Below are 15,497 nucleotides of genomic sequence, written 5' to 3'. Positions count from 1 at the left end.
GTTCATTTACTCAGCTTCTAGAAGTGACTTTATAGTTTCTGTAAATAATTATGTTTCCAGTTTTAAAGGGAGAAATCTTTGCTGATAACTTTAAAAGTAGGTTACTAAAGACTGTACAGGCCCAAGACCTTTGTTCAAATAATAAACTGTTTGCCCAGCTTGTGACAGAAATGGGACAATAACCCAGGTCATTTGACTTTCAAGCTGGTGCTGTTTACAAAAGCAAAATGCCTGTGGTCAGTGTGGTAAAAAGATTTGTCAGTTTCAGTGGGGAGGTCTTGGTCTGTTAGCTGTTCATAATGTAGTAGAAAATCCTTTTTTAAAAAAATTTTTTAGTGAAAAAATTTTTAATGTTTGTTTATTTTTGAGAGAGAGTGTGAGCATAGAAGAGGTAGAGAGAGAGGGAGACACAGAATCTGAAGCAGGCTCCAGGCTCTGAGCTGTCAGCACAGAGCCCGATTCAGGGCTCAAACTCATGAAGTGCGGATCATGACCTGAGCTGAAGTCAGACACTTAACTGACTGAGCCACCCCGGTGCCCCTGAAGAAATATTAAGTTAAATGTTGTTTATTTTAAAAAATTAATCGACATAATTTTTGTTTCTCAGTTACTTTGTTGGAATGTGCGGTGATGGGGCAAATGATTGTGGTGTAAGTATGGTTTTTGTGATTTATAATTCTTTCTCTACCCAAGTCCCATTCACAAAACTTAACTCCTTTTCTTCTTCAAACCATTAGGCTTTGAAGAGGGCGCATGGAGGCATTTCGTTATCAGAGCTTGAGGCTTCAGTGGCATCTCCCTTTACCTCCAAAACTCCTAGTATTTCCTGTGTGCCAAACCTTATCAGGTAGCACAAATTGAAAATTTTCCCATTATCTCTTTGTGGCTTGCTCTAATAATGTAGAAAAAAATTATAGAAATGAGTATGAATTTGTTGTAATGGTGTATTAGTATATTCTATACCTTAGTTACCAACTGGTTGCTACTTTTCATCTCTTTCAGTTCTGCTTTGGTTTAGTTCTTTTGGTAGAAAAGTGCTTTGTTGTAGCTGTTGAATGTTGCTATTCATCTGTCAAGATATAATTGTGATTTGGAAGAGGAATTCAAAATGCTTTTATTCACATGCCAACATTTGTTTTCATAGGGAAGGCCGTGCTGCTTTAATGACTTCTTTCTGTGTGTTTAAATTTATGGCTTTGTACAGCATTATACAGTACTTCAGTGTTACTCTGCTATATTCTGTGAGTACCAACATTGCTTATAGAGATGCTGCTTAGTGTTAAGGCATTTAAGCTAAAAAATTGAGTATGTATGCGTCTACTAATTATGAAACTTACATAACTAGCATCTGTAAGTTTTCCTTTGGTTTGTTATATTTTGAGTAGCAGATTGAAAATCTCATTGATCTAGAATAGCATTTTCTTTAAGGCTGACAACTGTGGCTAAAGCCTCGTGAATAAAAGATGATTGTATTCTTTTTTTTGCGTTTAGCTCAGATTGGGCGTCTTTCTTAGAACTCTTCAAAATGTCAAGCTGTGACATATTTCAGAATTGTAGTTAACCTTGCGATACATTTTCAGAAAAGGTCAGAATGACAAAAGATGTTTCAGCAGTAGTTTGTAGGACTTTATGCACTTGGAGAAAAAGTGTAAACAGTGATGTCCATAGGTAATCCACTGGATTTTATAATTGAAGTGAGATCACTTTAGAATTTTCTCAAAATTAACATTAGTGACATGCCAGGGAGTCTTTGTGAAAATATCCCTTCTACCTTGTAGAAAGTATCAGGAGGGATGGTGTTAGATATTAAGGAAGCTTTGAGATACTAATTTTCAAGAATGTTGAATATTGTGAGCAAAAGCTTGTGTTTCCTTTTTGCCAAAAGGTTTAAGATTTATACTGAATGAATTTTTAGGAGATGCCTTTTATATTAATAAATTGAATGTTTGCAAACGTATGTTCTATGTCACTAATATCAAAGGCAAATGTGTTTTAATCTTTAAGCAAGTCCAAGTGTCATTTTAAAGTTGTCTTTATCGGGGTTGAGGGGGAGTGCATGGAGGGGGGCAACTGAAACCAAGGGAAGAAAATCTAAAGCCAGGGAAAATGCTATAAAAATAATTTCTGAAAACTAATTATGTTTTAAAAATCACTTCTGTAGATCTTAAGTAACCTAGGAGACTTCCAGTTTCTCTTCATTGATCTGGCAATCATTTTGGTAGTGGTATTTACAAGTGAGTATTTTGCTTTACTATCGATTTAAAAGCATATGAAATTCTGATGTAACTCATTAAACTTTGGTAAATTTATATCAATAATTATAACAGTGCATACTTCTTCAGATTCCCTGTAAATATGTTCTTTTACTACTCATTGTTTTCATTTGCTCTATTTTATTGTTCTCTGTCCATGTTTTTCTGAAATATTTGAGAATAAGTTTGTGTTATCATGCCCCTTTGTCTCTGAATATTGTGTATATTGCCGTAAAACAAAGCCATTCTCTGACATAATTAAACATAGTTATGGTGCACCTGGGTGGTTCAGTCAGTTAAGCATCCGATTTCGACTCAGGTCATGACCTCACAGTTTGTGGGTTCGAGCCCCGCATCAGGTTCCGTGCTGACAGCTCGGAGCCTAGAGCCTGCTTTGGATTCTGTGTCTCCCTTTCTGTCTGTTCCTCGCCTGCTCGTGCTCTGTCTCTCAAAAACTAAACATTAAAAAACAAAACAAAACAAACCATAGTTATAAAGATCAGGAAATTTAACACTCATACAATATTATCTAACCCACAGCCCATAATCAAGTGTTGTCATATATCCAAATAATATCTTTTCTACTTATTTTGTTCCCCTAGTTCTCTAGACCAGGATCTAACCCAGGCTCACAAATTTCATTATCTTTTCTCTTTAGTCTTTTTTTAATCCAGAATATTACATCAGCCCTTTTTTGGGCATCTTGATGTTGACATTTATGAAAGAAGAGAAACCAAATATATGGATGTCTGATGTAGTCTCTTTAGACTTGGGCTATGAATTCTTGGCAGGAACATGGCAGAAGTGATGTTGTATCCTCAGTACAGCATATGAGGAGACACAAGATGTTGGTTTATTCTGGTCTTTGTGATTATATAAAAATAAGTAATGATGTAATGGGATATGACCCATTTAGTCAAATGAATATTCACAAGTTCATATTGGAAATAAATAGGGAGAGAAGGGAAAGCTCTTCCTGAGAGTAAAATGCAAACTAATAAATATAGAAGGAATGATGGGCTTAGACCATGAAAAGACCCTGATCTGATTGATCTGTTAAAACAGCTAATTCTATCCTGTGCATTAGACCAGCATCTCTGGCCTCTACCCCTACATGCCAGTAACACAGCCACGGTTGTGACAACCAAGAATATCTCCAGACATTGCCAGATGTTCTCAGGGGTCAAAAGCATGTTGGTTGAGAACCACTGGATTAAATCGTCTTTAGTGGATACTAAAACTGGCGAGTGAAAGTTTAATGAGGAACAGGATTTTTACATAGTTTCAATATCTTTTTACAAATTACTTATCAATTATAAAGAGGAATGTTGTGGAGAAACTTGGGGGCCATCACCTTAATAAGTGATCAAAGCCTTTTTTGGTTACAGTTATGTTTATATAGCTTCCAACCTTTGTTAATGTCTTTTTAAGACATTTTTAAGAGGAGAAAATATGTATTATTACTGTAGATTTGCAATTAAAGATTGAGAAATAAATAAATTTTTAGTTGAACATACAAGGATGGTATGTTATAGTTTATGTTTAGTATTCTTTTTACTTATACTAGTGTTTCTCTGAATTTCAGTGGGGTAATGTAAAAGTACTCATGAAAAAAATAGTACACTTTTGAAAAAGCCTAAATTGTTTACTTTTACAGATTACTTAAATCTGTATGACATCTGGATTGGGTTTTGGACAATTTTTATAGTAAAGATTTGTTAGAAATAAATTTAAGTTCCTAAATGAATCTGAGTTTTATAGCAACTAATTTAGATAAAAACTCCTCCTGTTTTTCTTCTCAATATAGTGAGTTTAAATCCTGCTTGGAAGGAACTTGTGGCACAAAGACCACCCTCAGGTCTTATATCTGGGGCCCTTCTCTTCTCCGTTTTGTCTCAGATCATCATCTGCATTGGATTTCAATCTTTGGGGTTTTTTTGGGTCAAGCAGCAATCTTGGTATGAAGTATGGCATCCACAGTCAGAGTAAGTTGGTCAATCCATTTAAAAAATGTGTGTAAGATATGTGTAACATGTATGCATGTAAAAATAAGTTTTAAAATTTATATAACAGTTCACAGGCAGCTTGATTTAATAGTTAAATTATTTGGCTTATATTTGATTATAAATATTATGGTAACTCCTTTTATCTGTAGAAAGATGGTCAGGCAAGGTCCTCATGGTCACTACCAAGATGAGGATATTGGACCAGTTTCTTAATTTGCTACTGAGCTTTGCTTTCCTTACCTGTAAAGTGAGAAAGTTGAAATTAGTCACTAGAGTCTTTCCTAAACCCAGAATGTTTGTGTATCGAACTTTTCTACCCTAAGTTTAGGAGATAGCATTTTAAAACAAACAATGGAAAAAAACTCGTAAAAAAAGTGCCAAGTGCTTCTCTTACTTATAGGTAGAGTGTTCTGTCAGTGACAAATTATGATAACATTATTTTAATTAATCAAACATGTAAGCCATTCACTAAGGTAATTTTGTAGAATTAAATTTTTAGATGCAAACATTTATTTATAGTTTGCTTATAATGAAAGGAGATTGTCTTTAAAAGTTTCAGGAAACTTGGGGCGCCTGGGTGGCTCAGTCGGTATAGCGTCCAACTTCGGCTCAGGTCATGATCTCGTGGTTTGTGAGTTCAAGTCCCACGTCGGGCTCTGTGCTGACAGCTCGGAGCCTGGAGCCTGCTTCAGATTCTCTGTCTCCCCCACTCTCTGCTCCTCCCATGCTCATGCTCTGTCTGTCTCTGTCTCTCAATAATAAATAAATGTTAAAAAAAAATTTTTTTTTTAAAGTTTCAGGAAACTTTAAGAAATTTAACATTACTGTTTGCTTATATGTACATATGGACACTGCACATAAAAAGAAATAGATGGAATTGTTCCGGAGTATCTTTCCAGAATTCATTTGTGGCAGATTAACATTTTGTTACTACTTGCCTGTGCTTATGTAGTTAGTGTTTTAGTAATGGGTATTACCTGTGTTTGACTGTCCTGCCCACCTGGGAGTAGAGCTCAAAGAGCACCATACATCGGTGAGAATATTGAGGGTCGTCTAGGTGCCAGGTGCTTTCCTAGGCGTTGACAGAGTCATCCCTCATTCCTTAACAGTAACCCTGTGATGGCACAGGTGGTATCCACACTTATAGGTCAGGAAATGGGCTCAGAAATAAAGTAGTATTTCCTCGATTAAGCCAAAAAATTGGTAGAGCTAAGGTCAGACCTAAGGTCTGTTAACCTTTACTGTGTTAAAGTTACTCTCAAAATTTGATTTTTTAAAAAATTTTACCCCAGTATAATCCACATACAGTGTTATATTCGTATCATCCTTAAATTTAAACAATGAGTGGGGCTTATTTATTATGACGTTTCTTCTAGTTTTTTAAACTGATTGGAATGTGACTAAAGAGAAGAGACACTTAACGCTGGTGTTGCCTGTTCCATATATTTTACCTTGATGTTGTTGGATCTCTTCCTCTAAGCACCACCTTATTTCTATTTATGTTATGATAGTGATTGAGGACAGTGAAGGTAAAATGGGTTACTTTTGGGAAGTGAGTATTGTGTTTAGTAATGTAAACATTTTTTGTGTTCTAGTGCTTGTAATACGACGAGAAGCCTGTATTGGAATTCTTCATACTTGGACAATGAAACCAAACCTGATACACATAATATACAAAATTATGAAAATACCACAGTGTTTTTTATCTCCAGTTTTCAGTACCTCATAGTGGCAATTGCCTTTTCAAAAGGAAAACCCTTCAGGCAACCTTGCTACAAGAATTGTAAGTTTGGCATTTGTTGTGATTTCTTTTATCCTGCTTCCTTTCTTTAAAAATAACGTAAGAAGAGTAGAGTTGAAACTGTTCTTTCAATGTGAAATAGGTCTTCATGAATAGAATGAACCTAGTGATTTAGATGTTTACTGTCTTGTTTTGTTCTCATGGGAGCTGCCAGTCTAAAGTTTAAAATTGAAGCCACCCTGTTCTAAACATTCCTGGTTTTCACATCCTATTGCTTCTGGCTCCAGCTTTTATTTTTACAGCGCGTTGCAGACAGAGTTAGAATTAGAAGCAGGAACAGAGGATCTTCAGTTGGAACAGTGGGTATTGCTCTCTGCTGCTGGGCGGTCTGCACAGTGCCAACTGTCTTCCTGTCATTTTTGACACTGGTGCAGACAGTGTTCACCTGCAGTTCTTTCTTTCTGTCACCTCTGCATCCACTGCCGAAAGGGCCAGTAGAAGGGAGTCTTGTGCCAATGTCAAACTTGTCTACCTATGGCAGTAGGAGATAGCATTTTGATTAATCAAAATCGGAGCTTATAGGGAAAAACATCAATTGCCAATTTTTTTAAAAATTGAGAATATACTAATATCTGGGACAACTTAATTTTTTTCATATAAAACTTCAGATATTTGCAATATTATAGAATGAATAGTAGTTATTCTTTGTTGTAGATGTAAAGAAATGCTGTGTTTTACTTGGCAAACTGGTCACAGATTTCAGTAAATTATACCTGTCATGTTAGTTTACAGTGCATTTTCACATTATTTTATTCTTCTACCCTATGTGGTTTGTAGGTCAAGTTTTATTGCTTCATACATTTGGACAGGTTAAGATGATTCAAGTATCAATATTGTCATCTGTTTTTACTTTTTTTTTTTTTTTTTTTTCACAAAAACTGATATTATCTAATAAGTAGAAAGTGTATTACTGAGACCATATTGGAAGCATGCTTTGGGACAAAAAGCCTTCCGTAGAAGGTCAATCACTTCTTCTAAGAGGACTTGGTAACTAAAGTTAGCTTTAGTTGAGGTGAACTTAGTGAAAGTTGATGTATGTGTTTTAGTTTTAGTTCCATATTTTTAAATTTCAAGGAAATATTTAGCATGCCCCCAAGGTTAGCTGAAACATCTGTCAGAGAATAATGCCTCCCCCCCATTTTTTTAATTAAGAAAACTGGTGTTCAGACTGTTTGGTAAGCAAGACAGCTGTGTCAGGAAAGTTAATTTTAGAGATCTGAGAAAATCCACCATATCCATGCTTCTCCAATTAAAAAAAAGATTGTTTTCCTATTTTAAACGCATCTTTTGTGTTATTTGGAAAACTTCAAAAAACTTAAAGGCTTTGTATTCCCATTTAATTTTGTATTAAGATATTTTATATTCCAATTTAATTTCAAATTCACGTGAATAAAAAATAATCCCAATTGTTGATCACTGGCCTATTTTTGTTAGAACATGTATTAAAAATTGTGGTTTGGCAGAAATATAGCCACAAAACTTTTGTCCTTAATATAAGCAGTTTGTGCATGTCTGTCAGTGGATAAACAGAAGTGCATGCTATCTTAAAACATGCCTGCTAGAAAATAAAATAGGAACACTAAAGTCAACATATACATATTTTGCAAATTTTCACATCTTGTCTCCCTGTCATTGGAGTCTCCTAATCTTGGAGTTACTGATGAATAAAGAAAGAAAAGTAGAAAATAGAAGTGACAGAAATAAAGTCTAACTTTATAAAGGAATATACAATGTAAAGTATAAATATAGTTGAAATGAATGGAGAAAAGGTTAAGGCTTTACTAGAGTTGACATTAGCTTTTCATTTTTTACTGTAGAATAGACAGTTAACAGTTCTTTGCCAGGACTTGCTAGTTGCTGTTCTCTGTATCTAAATAGTAAAATGTATGAAACCTATCTTGAGATTACTGTTTTTAAAAATTAATATCTGTCTTAGGCATTTAAGGCAGTCTCTTCAGAGTTGGGTTTTTTTTTGTTTTTTTTTTTTTTGTTTTTTTGTTTTGTTCTCTTCTACTGGTTGGATTCTAAATAAAACCAAATTTCAGTCTGTGGTGACCCATTTTCAACTTTAGCTTAGCCCACTTATATTTTCTCCTTTGACCATGCTATCATTTCGAGGGCCATGATGATACAGACTTAATTCTTACACTCTCATTTAACTAGATGTGATTTCTTGGGATTTGGCTTCAGTTTTTGCTCCGGTTTCTTGACCCTTATAACTCCTGCTTGTGACATCCAAGTCCTTTCTCAGTCTGTGAAGACATCACTACTGAACTGCCAGGATCTCTCTTCCTCAGGGTATATGCATTTTTTCCTGTTCATCTGCCAGGCCTGAATTGGTTGGAGCAGATACTTAGAGGCCCTGCAGGATAAGCTGGCCTTTCAAAGATAAGAAACTGAGTAAGAAAGGGCGAGGGGGTGGGGGGAGAGGAGAATTAGGAATAAAAAGACTTGAAATTTGTGGTTGTGGGTCAGAAGATCCCAGTTCATATTTTTTGAGGAAGGAACAGCTAGAGAAGTATATATCAGAGTCGTAAACAAGTTTGTAGGCTTATTTATCCTATGTAAGGGTTTATTTTTGAGTCACCATACCAAGGGGAATATAAAAGAAATCCTTCTGGTGCTTGATTTTGTTGCCACATTCCATCAAAATGGTCTGGTATCATCAACAACAAATCTGTGATGCCCTAAGCTGGGACATATTTAATAACTTTAATTTACTTATTGCTTTACCTTTTAAGGACTAAGTCTGCTCTTTCCTATGGTATCCTCATCATGTTAGTTAAAATACCTTGACTCCAAAGGACTTGTTCCCTGTTCACACAGCTTTGTGGTAGAATCTAAATCTTTAACTTACGGAACATTGTTCCCTGATCTCCAGTTACCACCAACACAGAATTTGTTTTGATTGCTGTCTTCTGGTGAAGAGCATTACTTGTACTTCAGTAGCAATGCCAGCGGAGTCCAGGCGCAGAGAGCACAGTTTACTAGAAACTCTGTACCTCTCAAAAACGAATACCTGATTTTCTCGTTCTTGGTTTCCCTATTGATCTTTCCATTGCGGTGGTTATATACATCTGCCAACCATGCACCTCCCTGTCACATTTCTTTGAATAGTGCCTCTTTTTCTCCCCTGGCTAAACAGAGGAGAGGTTCACCTGCTCATTTTCTGCTTCACATGGAAAATCTTGGCAGATTTTTAGAGGTGTGATCAAAGGTGTGTCTTTCTAGGAGAAAGACAGGAACGTTTGAGAAACACTGTTGAGGTAGATGTAAGACATTTGTGAGCCTGAGTAAAGGAAAACAAAAAAAAAATTTTTTTTTTCTGGCAACATGTCAGGAAGTAGATTGCAAATCTGTTTTGCTTATGGCTGTAAAAATGCATTCGAATTTGGAAAACATTCAATATGAGCTATTACTATTTTGAACCAGTTTTCTTTTCTGTCTCCATATCTCTCTGGCATTTGTATTCTGACCATTTCTTGTCCTTTTTCTGAATTTGTCTTTTGTGTGCTTCTGTACTTGAAATTAGTACTGTCCAAACACTTTAACTGACCACAATAACTGTTTGAGTGACTGTGCAACTTATATATTACTTTAGTTGCTATGTTTATTGAATAGAATGTTATAGTTCCTGTTTATAGCTTAGTAGTATGTTTTAAAAATAAAGATCTAGAAAAAATATTTTTTTTAAATCTAGCATGGACCCAAATTTTTCAGCCTGTTGGTCAGTGACTTATAATAAAAAAAGTGCCCCCACTTTGACATGAATGTTAATAAAACTTCCAGCCCAAGTTGTTAGAACAGTAAATCTAGATATTAATACATGCAAACAATAAATACATATATATAGAACATAATGTTATTTCTACAAAACAATAAATATTGGCTTATAATTTTGAACTGACATATTAACAGTGTTTGTAAATGGCTCCCACATTTAAAAATAGTACGAGATTCCTCATTTAAAGTCCATAAAATAGGATATTAACTTCTTTACCCAATCTGAAGGCTTCGTGATAAAATTTTGGTTTTACATGGTGTTAGTAAAATTTGAGTTTCAAGATGACCTCAAATAAGAACTTGTAAGTAAATATCCAAACCAAAGAAACAAGGGGAAAAAGTTGGGGGGGGGGGGGGGGTAGCAATATAATGGGGAAAGTTCTGAGCCTTAAGGCTCATTATATGAGAGTATGTTTGTATATTTGCAGGTGTATGCATGTATGTACACGGTTAACAAAATGACCACAAGCAGGGAGTTTTATTTTGGAGTTAGGAAAGTAATGCAAGGTACTCTGAGACTGAATTTACCGCTCCTAGCTACTGCAGCAAGTGGATTAACCCACATTTAAAATAGTAGATACTCAGTTTCTGGGTTTTAGCGTACATATTCTGTAGAAATATTTCATGGAGGAAGTCATTAAGAAAGTGGGATACACTTAACAGAAATATACTTACAGTCAAATTAGAATGTCTCCATTTAGGATTATAACATACTTAATACTGGGAATAAATGTTATTCAGTATTTTTATATTCAATAATTATTACATACATGTTTTAAATGATAATTTCATTTTGCTCTACATAATCTAGTCTCCTATCTGTGAATTATATATTGACTTGATTATCTTATAAATTAGCTGTCTATCTAGGAGAACTACAAAATGTCTCCTATTTTTATAAATGCTGATTATTTCTATGTCACATAATGAATCCTTTGGGCCTGAATGTTGTGCCGTACTCTAAGAAATAACATAAAACACACATTTTATGTACTTCATCAACCTAAATAGATGTATCCAAAACCAAATTTAGGATTGCCAGTATACCAGTTGTTATTATATGCTTTTTTATTTAAAGGAACTTCTAATTTAATTGTTTTACTTTCTTTTTCAGATTTTTTTGTTGTGTCTGTGATTATTTTGTATGTTTTCATATTACTCATCATGTTGCATCCAGTTGCCTCTATTGACCAGGTTCTTCAGGTAAGGGTTCAGCACATCAATTACTACTGGTTGTCTGAGGGTGATAATATCTAGGATAGCAGTAGTAAGACAGTAATAGAAGATGACACACTAATAGTTCATGAAAGTTACACGGCCAAATAGGACTTCTGGATGTTTGCTAGGGCTTATGATCTACCCCCTCCTTTGTTCTCGGGTTACTGGGGACAGAGACTCAACTCTGAAGGTCTTCCCCCCCGCCCCAGGATCTCTTCTTTCTGAATTTTCTAAAATGCAGTTAAAGTGACCCAAAAATACCCTAGAAAGAATAAAGAACATAATTGGAACATCACCTTTTATTGCTCTACGTGTTATTTTATGTTTCTTTCCTGTTCCTTCAGTCTTTGCTTCTGGTTCCATTTCCCTGTCTACAAACAAATGTTGCTTGGTCTTTAAAAATAAAAAAACTTTGACCCTGTTATTTGATCTGTCCCTTATCGATCCACTTCTTGAGTAGTCTATACCTACTGCCTCTTCTTCACTGTCCACTGAGTTCTTTTTTTCATTAAAAACTTTATGAATGCTGAAATACCTGTTTTATATAGAAGAAAATGCACACCTATTTAAGTTGTTAAGCGTAATAGTAATAAAATAACACCCATGAGTTCATCATCCAACCTAAAAAGGTAACACTACCAGCATCAGTAAGGCACTATCATGTACCTTTTTCCAAACATTCTGAGGGAACCACTATTCTAATTTTTTGTCTCATTGGCTTGCTTTTCATTATACAATTACCATACTGTATGAAGCCATAGAAGTTTTGCTTGCTTTTGACCTATATGACAATGTTATCTTACTATTTGTATTTTTCTGTGACTTGCTTTTTCCCATTAGCATTATTTTTAAGAGGCATCCATGTTGATACATGCATTTCATTTTCACTACTATATAGAATTCCATTGTAGGAATATATTTTCATGCATTTCTCCATTCTCCATTGGTAAATAATTAGGTTGTTTGTAGTCTTTTCCTGTGTTAACAGTGCCAGTATGAACGTGCAGTACAGGTCCCATAGTGTATGGGAGTGAGTGTTGACATACCACAGAGTGGGAATGGAGTGGTTTATCCCAGGTACAAGCAGCTGTGTTATTCAACTTGGAAAAGATTGACGATTTATAGTCCTTACCAGCAGTGTATGACTGTCTGTTTCCCCACATGCTTCATGGAGGGATTTAGATAAGCACTTTAAGCAAAAGAAGAAAACAAAAACCACTTATGTTTCTCCCGCCACATGTGTCTTTCTGCTGCTTCACATCTGTCTTCTTAAGTTCAGTGGACTTGTCCTTTTAATTATTTTGTTCCCAACCTTACTTGACTCTTCAGCAGTATTTGAAAAGTTAGCCATGTGATTATTCTTGAGACTCCCTCTACAGTTTTGTGATGCTGTGCCCCCTTCTGATTTTTTCCTACCCTTATGACTAGTTCTCATTCTCTGTGATGGATTCAGACTCTTCCTGTTCCTTAAATGTTAGTGTTCCACACATTCTTGTTCTTCTCGCTCGTGTTACTCTGTACATTTGGGTGAGCTGCTCTATAGTGCCAGCTTCACCCATGGTGCCATCTGTGTTGGTCTAGCTCTCACAACTGAGCCTTAGGATTGAATATGCACTGACATACTGAATATTATATGCGTGGTTCACCCATCAATTCTCTGATTCAGCATTTTTATAACTAAGCTTATCATCATATTCTTCCTCAACCCTGCTTTGTCTTGGTTTTTTTAGTACCACCATTTATCCAAGTCAGAAGTGTGTATATGTGTCCTTGTCTTCTCCTTTTCTTTTCAAAGCCAGTCTTTTCCTAGATTCTTTCCATTTTCTTACTCGGAATCTTTTAGCTTTAATCCATCCCATTTGCCACCTAAAAAGAAACCGTTGTTTCCTCTATTCACAAAACTTCTGACACCAGTTGTGTGGGGGTTGTTCCCACACTCGTCTCCAACTCTGGACTCCAACTCAGTATCTTACAGTTCAGTTCTGGCACTACCTGGAATTAGCCAGACCCTACAGGTTAAGGGCTGTGTCCCACAAGAGTGCTCCCCAACGAATTGCACGTCCCAAGTCATCACCTGTACTTCTGACTAATTAGCTATGAACCAGAGTTCCCAGAACCCACTTCTCAGGTTTGAGAATTTGCTGTAAAACTCAGGGAAACACTTATGTTTATTGGTTTATAATAAAGATTATAATAAAGGTACAAATGTACAACCTGGTTAAAAGGCAGATAGGCCGAGGTCTAGAAAGGTCTCGAGCATAAGAGCTTCTGTTCCTGTGGAGTTGGGGCTGCACCACCCTCCCAGCACATGCATGTGTTGACCGAACCAGAGGCTCTCCAAACCCTGAAGTTGAGGGACATTTTTTTTAAATGGAGGCTTCATTATGTAGTCATGGTCTATTATTAACTCAATCTCTAGTCCCTCTCCCTTCTGTGGAGGATGGGAGAGCGGGGCTGAAAGTTCTGAGCTTCTAATCATGGCTTAGTCTTTCTGATGACCAACCCCCACCCTCAAGCTATCCAGAGCCCACCAAGAGTAGCCTCATTAGAATAAAAAACATGATACCAGGATATTCCAGGAGATTTAGAAGCTCTGGGTAAGATATTTCTATTGCCAACATCACTTGGGAAATTAAAAGAGTTTTAAAAGCTCTGTGTTACACAGAAACCACATATATATTTCTTATTTTTTGGCCCCATCACTAGTTTCAGCTTCCATCATCTCTTGCCTTGATCACTATAGCAGTCTCCACCCCTGAAATCTTTCTTGCTGGAGTCATAGGGGGTTTTTCTAAAACCTCTTAGATCGTATCAACTCCACAGCACCTAGCATAGTATCTTAGGTGCTCAGTAAATATTTGCTAGTTGACTAAAAGGTGAATGCATGAATGGAATTTTTTTTCTTTTTCTTTTTTAGACCTTAGAAATTAAACATAGATTTTAAAGTGAAAACGTAGACTGTTAAATTGATTTGGATAGTCCTTTTATGAATTTGTCTTTATATCAATATGTAGAGTTTTGAATGATACTTCATTATTAGATTGGTATCTGCCTCATTGTTTAAAGACAAGACTTTACTTTAAAAATAGGGACTTGTTAGAAGTTCATGAACCAGTAGAAAGTATGGGCTTTTGAGTCTTAGTGATTAGGATTTGACTCTAAGCTCAGCCGCTTTACTGTATTCTTTTAACCTTGAGTTACACTTTTGTCATCGGAAAAGTGGATATACCTTGTGGCATTGTTAAGGATAGAGTAGATAATGTATGTGAAGGTACTTGGTATATAATAGGAATTCGGTAAATGTAGAAATTATTATATAATGCAGTAATGTTAATTGCGTACTACAATTTTAACTTAAAAATTTTTGTCTTACAGATAGTGTGTGTACCGTATCAGTGGCGTATAACTATGCTTATGATTGTTCTTGTCAATGCCCTTGTATCTATCATGGTGGAGGTAAGCACTTCAGATGATCAAATGACTATGTTGCTGTTTTGGGATTCTTGGTGATTTAATACTCCTGGAGGAAGAGGACAGGTGGCAGCATGGAAATCTACCAAGAATCTCAGTTTCATTTTAGTTAAAATCATTTAGGTTTTTCTTCTTGACCTTTTCCATGAACTGAATGTAGTCCTGTTAAGGGATATAACTTAGCTGCACTCATACAGATAGGAGAAAGTAACCAGTGAGATAGCAAAAAGCAGTGATCTTTAGAAGGGAGAGAAGATTGGTGCTCATAGTAAACCAGTGATCATGAAATCACAGTGGGCATGTACCACCAGTGACCTGCGATATACAGTAAAATCTCCCATTGAAGGAAAGAAAGGAGGGAGGGGCTTTCTCCATGAATTGTAGTGAATTTTAATAACAGTTTATCAAAAGTATAAAATAACGACCACTGTGAACTTACCAGCACTGATTGCTGGAACTTCGTACTTGGTAGTTACTTCTAAGTTTCCTCTAGAGGTCTTAAGTCCTCTTTGATCCATTGTATATTTTATAGTCACTCTTCTAGTAGGATTGCCTTTAATTTGGCTTCTATAAAGGGAGCGAGTAAGTTCTCATTTGCTCTTTTTAATAAGATTTTGTCTGTTCTCAGAACTACTATTCTAATTCACTCCTCTAGTAGCAATAGGTGAAATGGAAGAAGGAGATGCAGTTGTGATTTTTAAGTTAAGGGCTTGTTTATGAGGCAGGCTTTTGAACTAAAATTAGGTAATTTGTGGGGAACTGTGTGTGCCTTGGTGATAATTGTTCTCAACTTGGAAATTATGTTTAATTTGTTATCTTTCTAAAAGATGACTTGGTATTTAAATTTGGGCCATAGTGGGCAGCATGGATATTATGGTACTGATCTTTTTAAATTGCCCAGTGAAAATGATTTTCTCTGTTTTATGGACACCAGAAAGTATATCCAAGATACTATATTTTAAAAGC

General features: G+C 35.7%; 1 protein-coding gene across 9 annotated transcripts in view; it reads left to right on the top strand.

The window, feature by feature from the left end:
* ATP13A3 (ATPase 13A3) overlaps positions 1–15,497 on the top strand; it is a 91,224-nt gene that overhangs the window by 64,817 nt on the left and 10,910 nt on the right. For all 9 annotated transcript variants that reach the window (XM_058730887.1, XM_058730885.1, XM_058730889.1 and 6 more), the window contains 8 exons: positions 608–650; positions 738–847; positions 1,145–1,241; positions 2,162–2,234; positions 4,060–4,237; positions 5,854–6,041; positions 10,957–11,045; positions 14,436–14,516. In XM_058730887.1, coding sequence (XP_058586870.1) covers positions 608–650; positions 738–847; positions 1,145–1,241; positions 2,162–2,234; positions 4,060–4,237; positions 5,854–6,041; positions 10,957–11,045; positions 14,436–14,516 — 859 coding nt within the window. The remainder of the gene's footprint in view (positions 1–607; positions 651–737; positions 848–1,144; positions 1,242–2,161; positions 2,235–4,059; positions 4,238–5,853; positions 6,042–10,956; positions 11,046–14,435; positions 14,517–15,497) is intronic.

The sequence above is a fragment of the Neofelis nebulosa genome, chromosome 5 (assembly GCF_028018385.1).
Source record: "Neofelis nebulosa isolate mNeoNeb1 chromosome 5, mNeoNeb1.pri, whole genome shotgun sequence".
NCBI lineage: Eukaryota > Metazoa > Chordata > Mammalia > Carnivora > Felidae > Neofelis > Neofelis nebulosa.
Note: the sequence above shows the minus strand (reverse complement) of the source record. Positions and strands in the feature narration are given on the sequence as shown.